At 43.8% G+C, this 13,941-nt stretch overlaps 1 protein-coding gene across 1 annotated transcript in view; it reads left to right on the plus strand.

Annotated features, from left to right (window-relative positions):
• SND1 (staphylococcal nuclease and tudor domain containing 1) overlaps window positions 1-13,941 on the plus strand; it is a 414,504-nt gene that overhangs the window by 258,094 nt on the left and 142,469 nt on the right. Inside the window, exon 15 of the mRNA XM_059171771.1 lies at window positions 4,778-4,919. Within this exon, the coding sequence (XP_059027754.1) occupies window positions 4,778-4,919 (142 nt within the window). The remainder of the gene's footprint in view (window positions 1-4,777; window positions 4,920-13,941) is intronic.

Here is a 13,941-nt window from a genome sequence, read left to right on the forward strand (position 1 = left end):
TTATCATATATATATATATATAATGTAATATATCTCATATATATTATTTGGGTTATATATTATCTATTAAGAGATCTTGCTGTACAGCTGGTTCCTCACAGAGACTCACAGCCTCGTTCTGTGTTGTTCAAATGTCAATGGGGGCCATAGAGCCCAGGTTGTGGAAAAGAGGAAGAGCGCGGAGTGGTGGATGACTTTTTTGCCTTTCTGATAGAGGATGTACTTCTGATTTGTCTTCCACATAGCTGTGGGAAAAATCCTCCTGGTCTGAGGAGCCCTGAAAAGATCTATTAACTATGGCGATGAGTTGTCACAATACAACTTAAAAAGTGAGTGTGTTTGGGGCCTGTCCTTGGGTATTAGTTCTGATCTCTTCGCTCTTTCCTTCCCTTTGTATCTGTTTTTTTTTTTGTACACAGAGCTTCTGCCACTTCGGCATTAAAATTGGTTGGACCCAAACAGCATGGTGCTCTGGAGGTCTAGCCTGAGGCCGACCAATGGAGAGGATAGTCAGCACTGGCAGGGGAGAAACCTTCTGGCTTCGCTGGAGCCAGCCATGTGGGGACATGGTTGTAGTGCCAGGCAGCCTGGTCAGGTGTGATGGGCCTCTTCCCAGTGCTCAAGTTTCTGGCAGAGCACCCCCCTGGTACCCTAATAAGCTCTGCATGTGTTTGTTTTTAGTTCTTTTTGCTATGATGTTAATCAAAGAGTGATTGTGATGATGAAAACTAATTAGTGAGGTTCATTATTAACAGTTCCCTTTTGAGACTTGCCCGTGATAATCCTGATTAATGGTTAACTAATAGGTTTACTCTGATTCCCATTTCCCTGTGCTGTTTTGTGTATTGTGATGTTTGCTTCTCACCAGTAAACTATGTTTATGCCTACTCTATGGGTATTTTCAGTGGAAAAATCAAAGAATTCACTTTGCTAACATCAAGTACAAACTGACAGCCTAAATCTTGTTCCAGAATTCACAGAACTTTGATTTATATAAGTTCTGCTCTTCTAGGATGCAGAGGACACGTGTGTCTAAGTAGCATGCTGTGGACCTTGGTCCTGTGCGTGCCATGTAAGGATTCTGCTTCCTCTGCCTTTCCCCAGCCCTTCCCCTGCCCTCTTCTGCCCTCAACTGTCCCACTCTTCCAAACTTGGTAATTCATCCTACTAAATTATTTTCAGCATGTGCATACTTACACGTGGTACTTTGTAGGGACAGGTTGCAATCTACCTGCTGAAGGGAATTTTGTATAGGCGTTGACACATGTAGTCTGCATTTGGAAGAGGTTTGGCCTGACTGGCCGGAAGTGAGAACAGAGTAGGAGTGTATAATTAAGGTGCCTTTACGACCTTTTTCTCTCTCTAAGGATCATCCTGCCTTTCTTTGGGGTCATTCCAAGCCCTGTTCCACTAAGTGTGAGGTATAGATATTAGCATCCTTTGAAATGAAGTCACCCCAGGCACATTTGTTGCACCATTACTTTCTCAATTTCAAGGTGCATTGAGGAGGCAGAAACATTCCTTAAAGAGATGCCATCCACAATAGCAAGTTAAATGTAGCTAATGCAACCTTAAATTAGCTTCTCTAGGATTACAGGAAAATACTTATGTGTGGTTTGTTTTCGAGCACAGGTAATGTGAAAACTAGCAGTGCAACAAAAAAAGACTTACCTGCTCAGAAGTACAGTTGCTTCTTGATTATTTACACCAGTGGAGGGGAATATTGGTGCAGAAAACCATAGCTAATTTATCTGCTTGGATTCTCAAAGCCTTGAGCCAATGTCATGGGGAAAACTGTGGCAAGTAGATGCCCAGGCCTCACCTACATGAGTCACAGCATAGAAAACCTGAGGATGAGAGTGTCTGCAACTAGATTTCTAGACAGAAATACTGGACACTGAATAGTCTGCCTTGAAATGAGCCTTCTGTGCCTCAAGTCTCAGTGTTGTTAACTCTTTAAATCTGAGGCCTTTAATCTTTAATTTAAAAAAATTCTTTTGGAACTCTAAGGTTATAAAGAAATCTTCAATTTCACTAAATCTCACTAAGTGCTGCTTCAGGATTATCGGAGAATTTCAGGTGTCATCTTAATGTTGTCATTTGAACTTGATCGCCCTACTGTCCTAAAGATGCACCTGGCATCTTCAGTTCTTCAGTGGGGCCTAAACTGCTCTCTATTACACTGTTCCTCATCATCAAGTTTTCTCTTATTTACGTAGTGTTGAAACTTGGAAATGAGTGTCAGAGACTGAAGTGCATGGGCTCTTTGGAAGACAAATCAGTTTAACCATATTCAGTCAGTTTTATGGTCATAACAATCAAAACTCCTAAAATAAATAAATTCCATAGCTAAAGTAGCAGGGACTGATGGGCGGCTCCATCACCTGAGGGAACTTGTCAGTCTGACTTGCCAGTCTTTTCATAGGAGCCACTGAGACAAATTTTAAAGGTTGGAAGGAACATGCCAAGCAGGGGAAGCACTTGAGATGACAAGGAAGACGGACACCATTGTCTGCCTGTGATAGAGTTTGAAAGAGCTGACATGTTCTGGTGCTTATATTCAATTTAATTGACTTGATAAAATTTTTTTATTCTTAAAAATCTATGAACTTGGGTAAAATTTTGTATCTTTGACCTTAGCGGGTGGTTCATAGGCATATCATCTTCAAGCATTTGGAATGATGAGGGAGCTCCATGTCTTATCTTGCAATTTGGCCTCTGGAGGTAAACATGGACAGTTGTGGTAGGCTTTTGAAATTTGTCGTCATGCCTTCAATTGTCATGGTTGGCTTTCACTTCTAATTTTTGTCATAGTCAGTGGCATGTCATATTCTCTTTGCTATCTTCCCATATGTTGTTGTTTCTGGATTAGGACTATTAAATCGTAGATTGAGACTCAGGAAGAGTCAGGAACTTTTTTTTTTTTTTCTTTACATGGCTGATAGTAAGGTGCCTCCATTTCTCCTTGGTTCCCAGTCTGAGAAATTCTCTCTTTTGGTAAATTAAGTAATCATTTAGCAAAATAGGGTGAGAATCTGCTATAACCTTCTCTTTATATTAATACCTGTGAGTATGTGTGCTGTTATTCTTGTAAGCACCTTTTTTTTTTTCCTCCAGATAATTGCGTCCATATGACAGTGAGCAAAAGTCTGTTTCAGGAAAATATAGATTACTATAGTTTTGAGGGGAAAGGCCCTCTCTTCAGAGACATTAAGTTGCCTCATGATTTCCGATAATCAATTTAATAATTGTTGTTGACTTACTGGTTCAGCTCATGAATAATGTCCCAGATTTAGACTAGTGTGGCAAAAGGATTTTAATCAGGTAGTGCTTTCTTTCCCATGGAGCATTTGTCTTGCTTGACTGTTCTGGACTTCAGCCAACTGCCAGGAAGGCCTTGTCCCACTGTATATGTAGAGTAGAATATGTGTTGCTTAAGTGTTCACCGGAGGAGTTCCCAACTCGCTAAAGCTCATTGTTACCTTACCTTTTTACCAGTGTGCCATTAGAGACGCTGAGAATGGATGACTGTCTCTTCTTTTCTCTGAGAATCTGTTTGAAGGGAAGGATGAATCTCATTACTATAAATACTGTTTTCATCCCAGCCTACCTCACTGCTCCTGAATGAGAGGAGCCCCTCTGGCTGCTGTGAAAGCTCTCAAATACTTGATGGCTTGTTAAATTTTCATTATCTAATGTGCATTAATTTAGATACAGTAGCTCTGTTGCTAGGAGCAGAGTCAGAAAGGAAGCGCTTGGCAGAGTGCAGACTGCTTGTGTCGCAGGAGTCAGGGAAGTATGCAGAGCTCGCTGTCCTCAGAGGGAGTTTACAGTTCTGCTGGCTGAGCTGAAAACCTCGGAAATTTGGATGTGCCGTGTCTACTCGCCCAGCACATGCACTGTGATGTTTTGATGCTTGCTTACTCTGTCATCTGTTTCATTACGTTGAAGGCTTTCCTGAAAGGAATTGAAGCTCTCTAGCTGAGAGCTCGGAGGTTCAAAATGTCCGTGGTCTGGTTACCCTTGAGGGTAGAGGGCATGCACTTTGTGTTTTATGTGGGAAAAAAGTTTTAAAGTGCTACTTGGTTTCATGTGTTTTTCTTGTTTCTGTAATTGTTCATGCTGACACAATGGAGGTCCCCACTGAGTATGTCTTACTGTTAAGAGATTTCCCAGGCTGGGAACAGGAACAGTCTGCTCAGGTCCCAGCTCACCCTTGAAGAGCACATAGACCAAGGCTTGCAATGTAGGCACCCAAAGAAGACTGCACTCTTGATGTTCAGAAACAGTGAGCTCTGAATCTACAAAACCCATTGAAGGTTAAAGGTGAACTGGTTAAGGGGCTTTATGTAACACAGCCTGGGAAGCATTTTTTTTTTTAAATGAAAATTAAAGGTTAAATTAACCTCCATGAAAGGCTGATATAGTCTTCTCCCCCTCGATTTTGTTGAAGGAAGAGAAGCCCTTTTTTGCAACCCACGAGGAATGAAATTTTCATTTCAAAGCACCTTCCTAACTTGTATATTCATGGAGTGCATAGTAAAAGAACAGTGGGAAGCACACAGAATGTTCTGGAAATTTCAGATTAACTCTGTTTCTTCTGTGGAAGTCACATGACTATCTTCCCTATGTCATAGTTTCAGGATTATCTGTTTTTCTGCAGGTATGTGCCAAGCTTTCTATGGTTTGCCAGACTTTTTGCCCTAGTACAGAGAGAGAATCATTTCCTTAGATTTTATGACTTTTTTTCTAACAATTCTTTTCTTTCATCCACCAGGATACCCAAAAAGCAAAGCAGTTTCTGCCCTTCCTTCAACGGGCAGGTCGTTCTGAAGCTGTAGTGGAATATGTCTTCAGCGGTTCTCGTCTCAAGCTGTATTTGCCAAAGGAAACTTGCCTTATCACCTTCTTGCTTGCAGGTAAGTCTTGTGTGTTACATGTTCCAGTAATTTCCTCCCGGAGCTCAGAGGTCATGCCTGGAAGTCACATGCCCTCCAGTGAGACCTCGAACCAGTCTAGGTGGTTTAGTGTCTAATTGAGATGTGAACACAAAATTGCTAGATTTAATCTCTCTGTCACTGCAGACCTAGCACTGGGCCCTCTTTTGCTCCTCATTTCTACCAACCACAGGGCATTAGAGTAGAGCAGCTTGAAAGACAACATGTATGTTTTCACAGCCCGAGTGAAGGGAATTCCAGACAAAGAAAAATACTAATGATGGAATTCTCACAGTCGGTATTTCCCATTTGGGGTAGACCACTGCGCCATGCTAGTCATGGGTAGTCCACCGAGGAGCTGAGACACCCTTCCCTTATGTCTCCCTGGGCAGTGTGATTTGTCTCTTTTATTCTTCTCAGCTGTTATTAGGATCCAGATCCTTTGTGAAACGTCAAACTATGACATTACCTTCCTAGGCTTCTGCATCTGTAGTGTTTCTCTTTTGCACTGAGCTTGACCTGCTGGGGCAAGCCACCCTTTCTTTGCTGACTGAATGCGCATCTCTCTTATCCTGTCTTTTCTAGTAGCTTGATATTTCACAAGCCAGCAAGACTGTATGATCTGTGTTCTTTGAGCAATTTACATTTATGCATTCAAGGAGCAGACTGCTTTATTTCTTCCCCGACGGCTGAGAATAAAGTTACTTATTTCCAGTCAGTACTTCACAGAGACTGTAGTCTTTGAGAGAAAGTGTCATTTTACTTCAACACTGCACACCCCACCCCTGTACACACAAACATTCACTCACTCACAAAGGACATGATACTCTGCTGTGTTCTACCATGCACATTGCTTTTTCTGCTGACCCTGCTCCCTCAGCACTTTTTCTGTTGGGATTCTTGAATAGATTTTGCCATGGGGGAAGAGAAATGGAAGACATGCTTGCTGTCCCCTGCCAGATTGCCTCGGCCTCCTTTTCCTAGAAGGCCCTGATAGTTTCTTCTTTGGATGAGGGTCTCCCTCAGGCCCCAGCTAAATGGGCTGTTACGTAAGATAAATCACTCACTGAACACATAGCCGTGATGTTCTCCACTGCGGCTGGGCCACCACTTCTGGCTGAGGCTCTCTCACACTCTGAAGAAATTAACCAACACTGCACAGCTCTGCAGGCTTTCCAAGGGGACTGAGAGGTATGACGTGAAGCTCAGGGGCAGCTGCGGAAAGGAAGAGCCAAACAAATCCATGCCATACTGGGGGGCTGTACTTTGGTGCATCATAGTAAAGTGAGGGGCATTGTGGCAGTGTGTGACAGATACCATCTGTGCCCTTTACTGAAGATTTCCAGAGCAGAGAAGTTTCTCACCAGTGAATTCCTGTGGTTACAGAGTTTAAAGTAACAACCTGTCCTTTGTTCTATATCTGCAAAACAGAAGTATCCTCTGGACTCTGGGAGCTTTATCCCCCAGGTGAGCAAGAGAAAAAGTATCATTCTTTCTGGAAAACTTGGCCACCGGTCTATAGGGGAAAGAAAACATTGAAGGTCTGGCTTCTAAATTCAAAACTACTTGAATAGAACCAGCTCAGAGCTAGACCCATCCTGGCTAGAGTTCTGCAGAACCCTTCTGGTTGTACTTTGTTTCCCATGGAGCATTTGTCTTGCTTGACTGTTCTGGACTTCAGCCAACTGCCAGAAAGGCCTTGTCCCACTGTATATGTAGAGTAGAATATGTGTTGCTTAAGTGTTCACTGGGGCAGTTTCCAACCCGCAGAGGTTCAGACACAACGCAGCCTGGTCACCCATTTCCTGTGTGTACTTGGCATTATTCTAAGCTTAGCGATTCGAAAGATAGCACCCGAGTTAACTTCTATTCTGAAAGATAAATTACCAAAGCAAAATATAAGGTTTTACATTTTTCTCCTGCCATACTATGTGTGGTTATATTCTGCATCTTCTAACTTCTTTAGAAACCTGGCAAGGATACAGGACAGGGAGAAGTTGTAAGAGCACACAGACCTCAGTTTGAATCACAGCTCTACTCTGCACAAGCAGGTGACTTTAAGGAAGTTTTTTACTCTTGAAGCCTTAGCTCAGACATCAGTTAACTGGAAAGTGTTTCTTGCCTCTTAGGATTTTTGTGCGGGTTTAATGAGATGTATAATGGGTTCAGAACAAGGCTGCCATGAAGTAGATTATCCATAAATCTGTTTCCTTCCTCTTCCTCATGATGACTTGGTGAATTCATAGCTAGAGCTCCTTTTTTTTATATATATATATATTTTTATAGACTTTATTGACAGATCACAAGTTAGCAGGGGAGGGGGAGAAGCAGGCTCCCTGCTGAACAGAGAGCCCGACTTGGGGCTCGATCCCAGGACCCTGGGATCATGACCTGAGCCGAAGGCAGAGGCTTTAACCCATTGAGCCACCCAGGTGTCCCGCTAGAGCTCTTCATAACTCTTATGTGCAGTAGTATATTGTGCAGTGTGTTTGCACGTAGCTGAGGCTCTACCATAGAGACTTTGACCTCTCAGTGGAAATAAATCAAGCAAAGTTGCTCTTCTAGCCTCCTCCTAAATGAGCGGAAAGCTCACTGATAGGAAGGCTACTGGCTTTTCCCTTTGAGTTTAGAAGGAGGAACTTTGCTTCCTGTTAAGACATCATCCTAGGTCTCCGGAAGCTCTGGAGGGAAGACAGGCATGTAAGCAGACTGCAGTATTGGGCTCTGGGTGAGAGACTTCTTTATAAGGCACAGAAGTAACACAGAGGAGGGAGTCCTCAGTTACTTAAAGGAAAGTCACGGCTGTCTCCTTGAGGAGCTGTTCCCTGAGCTGCTTTTGAAGGACAAATAGGAGTTGACAATGTTGGGACAGGAGGGGAAAAGGAGATAGATAGGGAAGAACATTCTAAGTAGATGTTAACAGCATGTACAAAGATGTAAAGGTATGATCTGTCTTGGTGTGTCCAGGTAACTGTGCCTCGTTTGGTACTGGTGGAGTATAAGGAGTGAGGGGTTGGTGTGGGAATAAGCTGGAAATGCACACAGGATGTACCGTGGACCCTCAGAGTCACTGAGGGTATTGAGCAAGAGAGCGACATGCTCACACTTGTGTTAAAGTTTATTTTGGTGAATACATTAGAATAAATGAGGCTGGAAGCAGAGAAAGTAGGTACAGAAGCAAGAGGGTGAGATGCCTAAAATCTGGCAGTGAAGAAGAGGAGAGGTTGGAAAAGCATTTAGGAGGAAGGCTTGATGATTCAGGGAATGATTGGATTTTTTGGTCAGAAAAGAGGGTGACATCGAGTGTAGGAGGGTAACTAACTCGCCCAAGGCTTAACTGGGCAGACTAGGATATCCACCAGCAAGGGCAACGCCAAAGTAAGTATATGTTTTAGGAACAGATAATTGGTGGTTGGAGAATTAGGCGGAGAATCCTGCAAGTAATGTTCAGGAAGCCAAGAGAAGAAAGAAGTCCAAGGAGTTGGCAGTGTCAGATTTTACCTAAAATATCGTCAGTAAAAACTTAAGAAATAATTTTATACTGTTTATCAAATTAGTAAGTCACAGATGACCTTTGTCAGTGCAGTTTCATCAGAGTTGATTCAGCTAAAGGCAGATTATAAGGCGATTAGGGTATAAATGTGGGAAATGAAGAGCAGAATCAAAAATAGAGTGCTTGTCACAAAATTCTAACAGAATGCAAAAGGAATGCATAAAAGTGAAAGCTAAGGGGTCACAGTAACATTCTAAGGATGTCAGCAACTTGAGTACTTTTGTAACTAATTCTTAAGGTTGCAGCAGAATATGGCATTGAGTTGGAAAAGCTCTTCAGTATACCTGTTGTTTTCATAATACCAATTACAGCATGTACAACACAACAAAATCTTCTTGGCAAATAAGGATATAAAAAAGATGGAGTGAGAAAGTATCATGGGGAACATGAGAAACACTGGTCTGAATCCTGAAGAGAAGAGACAAAGAAAGGCTGTAAGGATTTGATTGGCAGAGCGATGAGCTAAAGGAGACAGTAGGAACAAAATGGCTAGAGAACAGGATGGAGGCACTATCCTTAGAGGAGGGTCTCTTGGTCTCCTGAGATCAGCTACAACGAACACTGAAAGCGAGTGTAGACAGAGACATGGCATTCACATTGTGGGGTGTTTCACCTGGACAGTGACCCTCATGGCACAGCTTGCAGGTGTCTGTGGGGTGTCCTCTACGTCGTGGACAAATGGCATTCTGCTGGAAATGATGTCTCTCTGCAGCCAGGAGGGAGTTTGGGCTGTGATTCTCAAGGGGAAAGTCAAGATAATTGTTCAGCAATCCCGTATGTGCTGCTCTCATTAATCCCAGCCTTTCAGAGAGCCCTCTGGACTTCAAGGTGGGGTGGACACTTTCCATTTTTATGTGGCCTTTTTTGGGCAGACGGCCCCACAGCTTGATAGGGAGTGGCATTTGGCCCGAGCCAGCTGGCCTCTCTGTCACGGTTCCTGCACCCCTGTATGTGGAATGATTGCCTGGTCAGATGGGATAGCAGGTGGGGCTGGGCAAAGTCAGCTGTAGCTGACAGGTCAGTGCCTCCTGAAAGCTCTTGCCCTTTAGTCCTCTGAGCACCTGGCTTAGGTTTGGTCGGTGAGCAGGTGACCTTACAGCATCAGAACAGAGACAGTTGATGGTCCCTCTGCCTGCCTCTGTGGCCTCCTGTGCAGACTTCTTTCAGCCAGAGAGGCCAGCTGGGGCGTGTCCTGAGCTCACAGGGAAGCCAAGATCCCCGGGCTGCCCACATTCGTTTGAAAGCATCCTTTTTCCTCATCTAGCATTTAGTGTGCCCCCATGCTTTTTCCTCCCGTTAGAACAAAAACAGTTTACCCCTGGTCTTTATTTTTCACTTATTTTCACATACCACGTGTTTCACATTTTCATTTCTTGTCTAAAGGGATACTGAGGTGCACCTATTTGCGTATCACTTGGCCTTTGGTTCGCATTATTATTTAACAGCCCCACGGGGCATGGAGTGTGTGTCCCGGTGCTAGGTATGACCTTCACAGTACATTTCCTTATTATGAATTATTATCTTGGCTCTAGGGTGTCTGGGGCGTGCTAAGGGCATAATCCAGGAGGTAGTTCCGTTGACTGTGCAGAGGCAGGGATCGAATTTGCCTGGGAACTAGCTGCCTGAATTGGAAGAGAATAATAATTTGAGGTTTTAGTGCAAAGTAATCTAAGTAGTCTCGTATCAATTGTTAGATGTCTTCTGCTGAGTCACTGAGCCCACCCCATTTGCATTTCCATGCTCCTCAAGCTAGGACAGCAGTATGTGTGAGAATGAGGAACTGAGGCTGGTTCAGAATGTGCAGGGGGTGGATGTCAGTCTTCTTGGTTGGATCCCACGGTACAAATCACCTAGAAGGCGGCAGCCACCTGGCAGGGGTTTCCCATGTAGATCACAGCAGGTGACTTCTAATTAACCAGTTACCTAGTCATATGAAACAAGACTAGAAAATGAGACTTCCCTTTACCTGCCCTTTGGCATTTTTTTTTTCCAATTTTTTCCTCTCTTTTCTCTCTTTGATTACAACTCCCCTACTGGAGCTGCATTATGACAAGGGATGCAGAGAGAAAAAGGTCCTAGGTATCTAGGGTTTGGTAAATTTTGATGGTGGTTGTGTGCATGATGGGTAAACTAAAGGTTCGGCTGTGTGTCCTTCCACCCAAATGCCTTTGAGGAAAGTATCTCATGTCCTTCTTTGATTTTAACACCTCTTCTCCAGCAAGTCCTAATAGAAATATCAACTGCCTGTTTCAATAGCCCAAAAACTTCTAATGAGAGAGGAGTGGGAAGGTGAACAGGAATATCCTCCCCATCTCTTGGCCCCAGGAATGGTGGATTCTCATTGATTACCAGGGCCTAACCAAATTACACAATTAAAGCCAATGCATGTTTAAGTGAGAAATCCCATTCTGCTATCACGAGGTGCTAATGAATCAGGCAGTTATGTGGTTGTGTTTGCTGGGCTTCTATCCTTAATTAAGCAATTACAGGGTCTGCTGATACTTATGAATTCCTTTCAGATGCTTTAATTGAATTGCAACTTAATGGGTATTTGTAAAGTGGGGTATTCTTTCTCTTGGGACTTGCCAGTTTGATTCCGTCTCCACTACCTACTTGCTTTCAGTTGGGTCCCATTACCAGAAATGGGCAGCTTGACCTGAGACTTTCCTGGAGCAGCTGTAGTCTTCACTTTTAAAGATACCATTGTATGAATTTTATGAATTACCTTCATGTCAGGAGGTCCTGGAGGATCAGTTGTTAGGAAAGCATTAGCACAATAAACAGATTGGGGGAGCCTTTTTTAATGAGGCCAAGATTTTGCAAGTCCACCATAAGAAAAAGTAGTCTTTGATAGGTGGATTGTGGGTGATACGTAAATTAATATGGTAGTTGCTGCTTTCCTGAGTAGCTTTTAGTCGAGTAGTGTAGACAGCCATAAGAAAAACTTGAACAAGGAAAGAGAAAAAGGAGTTATGAAAAGTATAAGCAACATACCATGGGAGTGCAGAAGAAAGAACAATTAATTGGGGAATGGCAAAGACTTCACAAGGGAGGTGGCATTTGAGCATCCAAGATTGGGAACATTTTCTTTTGGCAGGCTAGGTGTGATTCATCTAGGCAGAACAACTTAGCCGGTATCATTAGTTCTCAGGAAGAGTAGCCTCAAAGAAATGGATGCACTCATCAATCATTTTCCTCTCACTCTGCCTTTGTTCGGGCGTGGAAATCTCTGCTCTTCGGCTGCTGAGCGTGTAGTGCCCTGCCTTCTGCTGCTGTTTCTGCACATGGACTGCACTGCCACCCCTGGTCACGTCATGTGGATGAAGTGTAGGCCTGGCCCGATTATCTCCCATCCCTCGATTGTGAATCATTCCCAGAATGAGCCTCGTCATGTTTGTGGGTCATTCAGTGGCATAGCTGTTTAATAATGTATTTCCACTGGACAGTCTGCTAGGAATGTAGAAATATCTAAAGTCCAGGCTTCAAGCAAAGTAGTTGTGTCTATTGAGGTAAAGAATGTATAGACAGGAAGAAACAAAATACATTTTAAAGAAGGTAAGAGTAAGAGAAACATGCCTTTAAAACCATGTAAATGGAAACAACTCTGATTTTTATAAAACAATAACAGTATATATTGTGATAACTGTCCAAAAGGCTAAGGCCATCCTTGTTTCTAAGCCTGCAGTATAACATCTGGAGAGTGGTGGGGTTGAGTGCTGGTCCAGCCCAGGACAGGGCAGGCCTGGAGTGTGATCTTCTCTCTGGGGACCACCCTTTTGGGAAGGGAATCTGCAAACCACACAAGGATTAGAGGAGAGTGACCAGGATGGTAAGAGCCCTCAAAATGCCATGACCTGAGGAATAGTAAGTAGTAAGAATCAAAGGAGACTCCCAGGATGTACTGGAGTATTTCATGGTCCAGAGCCAGGGATTTGATCTGCTCAGGAGCCATTTATTTTGTTTTGTTTTGTTTTTTTGAGTCAGAGTAATAAATAAAGACGTCAATAAAAATAAGATTTGTTCAGCATGGTTTAATGGCAGTCACAGACCTTGGATCTAAAACTCTTAAAGACAAATTCTTGCTCTCCTGCCTCCCGATTAATTATTTCCATCAGATGGGCCTGCTCATCTCTGTGTGATGCTGGGACCTGGAGGTGAGGAAGATGTCAAGGCCCGAGTGGGACCTGCAGCTGAAGGGAAGCATGGTGGCAGCCGTGCCGCCTTCAGAGCCCTTCAGACTGCTGGGTGGGGCCCAGCCTCCTGACTGGGGTGCTCAGCCCTTACCAACTTGGTTGGGTTTTCTGTGCCAAGAAAAGAAAGATGTTGGTTTCTCCTCAGCTGTTACTGGACAGGCCCATTCATTCCATCTGGATGGATGGGTCAGAATGAAAAGAATCCTTTCCTCCCAAATCCTTGGACTCCTGCCTTCTCCTTGCTTTTTACTCTTGATGCTTTTGAGGGTTTGGTTTTGGTTTGATTTGGGGGTTTTTCTGTTTTTGTTTTGTTTTGCTTTGTTTTGTTTGTTGAGATGAGGGAAAAAATACTCCTGGTGGGAATCAGGCAGAGCCAGTGAGAGCCAGTGGAGTAGTACAGAAGAGTCAGACCCCAGAGCTTTTCTCCCCGGAAGCCCTCGTCTATTCCTTCTCCTCCCTTCCCACTTGACAATTCTTTCTGAGTCTGTTTAAGGTTATTTGGGCTTCCAGGTCATGGGTATGGCAGGTAGGAATGGGAAGCTTGCAGAAATCTGATCACTGTTCTCTGCTTGTGTGTTTCCAGTACCAGTGCCTGTCTCTGGTTGTGGCCAGATACCTCACTTCTAATTCTATCATGTGGCTTTTCTGGAAAAATCCATTTCAGTGTGGATCTCTCATTGTCATCTTGTCAGCCTGTTGGCATCTATCAACAGCCATTCAGTAGTAGTGGCAAGCAGCAGATCCAGAATCGGGCTACTTACCACTACCCCTGGCCTGTGGGGTGTCCATTTGGCCAGCCTAATAGTGGAAAATGGCAGGACCTGGATGCAGGAGAGGGAGTGTAAATTGTATGGTAATTTGAAATTAAAGGCAAATGCTTTGAAATCTGGTAATGGGCAGCCCCAGGGTGAACAGTGCACACTGCCTATAAGACTTAATCCTGGTTGCTATGGGAACCACCTCTCACATCCCCCTTTCAAACCGAGATATGACTGGGTTTAAAAAAAGAGTTCCTCATCATGAAAAACTATCTTTGCCCCCAAACCCTAGACCATTGCTCCCCTTGGATTCCTTTCAGAAAGTTTTCCTCAGGCTTCCCCAACCTGGTGGGCTGTCTGTGCCAGTCTAAGCCTGGTCCTTTGTATTAAATTTCAGTGAATGGCACTGACATGAGAATTAGAACACACTGGGTGCCCAGTATGGGCAGCTGGCCCTGGCACACCTTCCTGCCGCCCCTGAGTGGGCACCACAGGTTTCT

This window comes from Mustela lutreola, chromosome 4 (genome assembly GCF_030435805.1).
Source record: "Mustela lutreola isolate mMusLut2 chromosome 4, mMusLut2.pri, whole genome shotgun sequence".
In the NCBI taxonomy this organism is placed as follows: Eukaryota; Metazoa; Chordata; class Mammalia; order Carnivora; family Mustelidae; genus Mustela; species Mustela lutreola.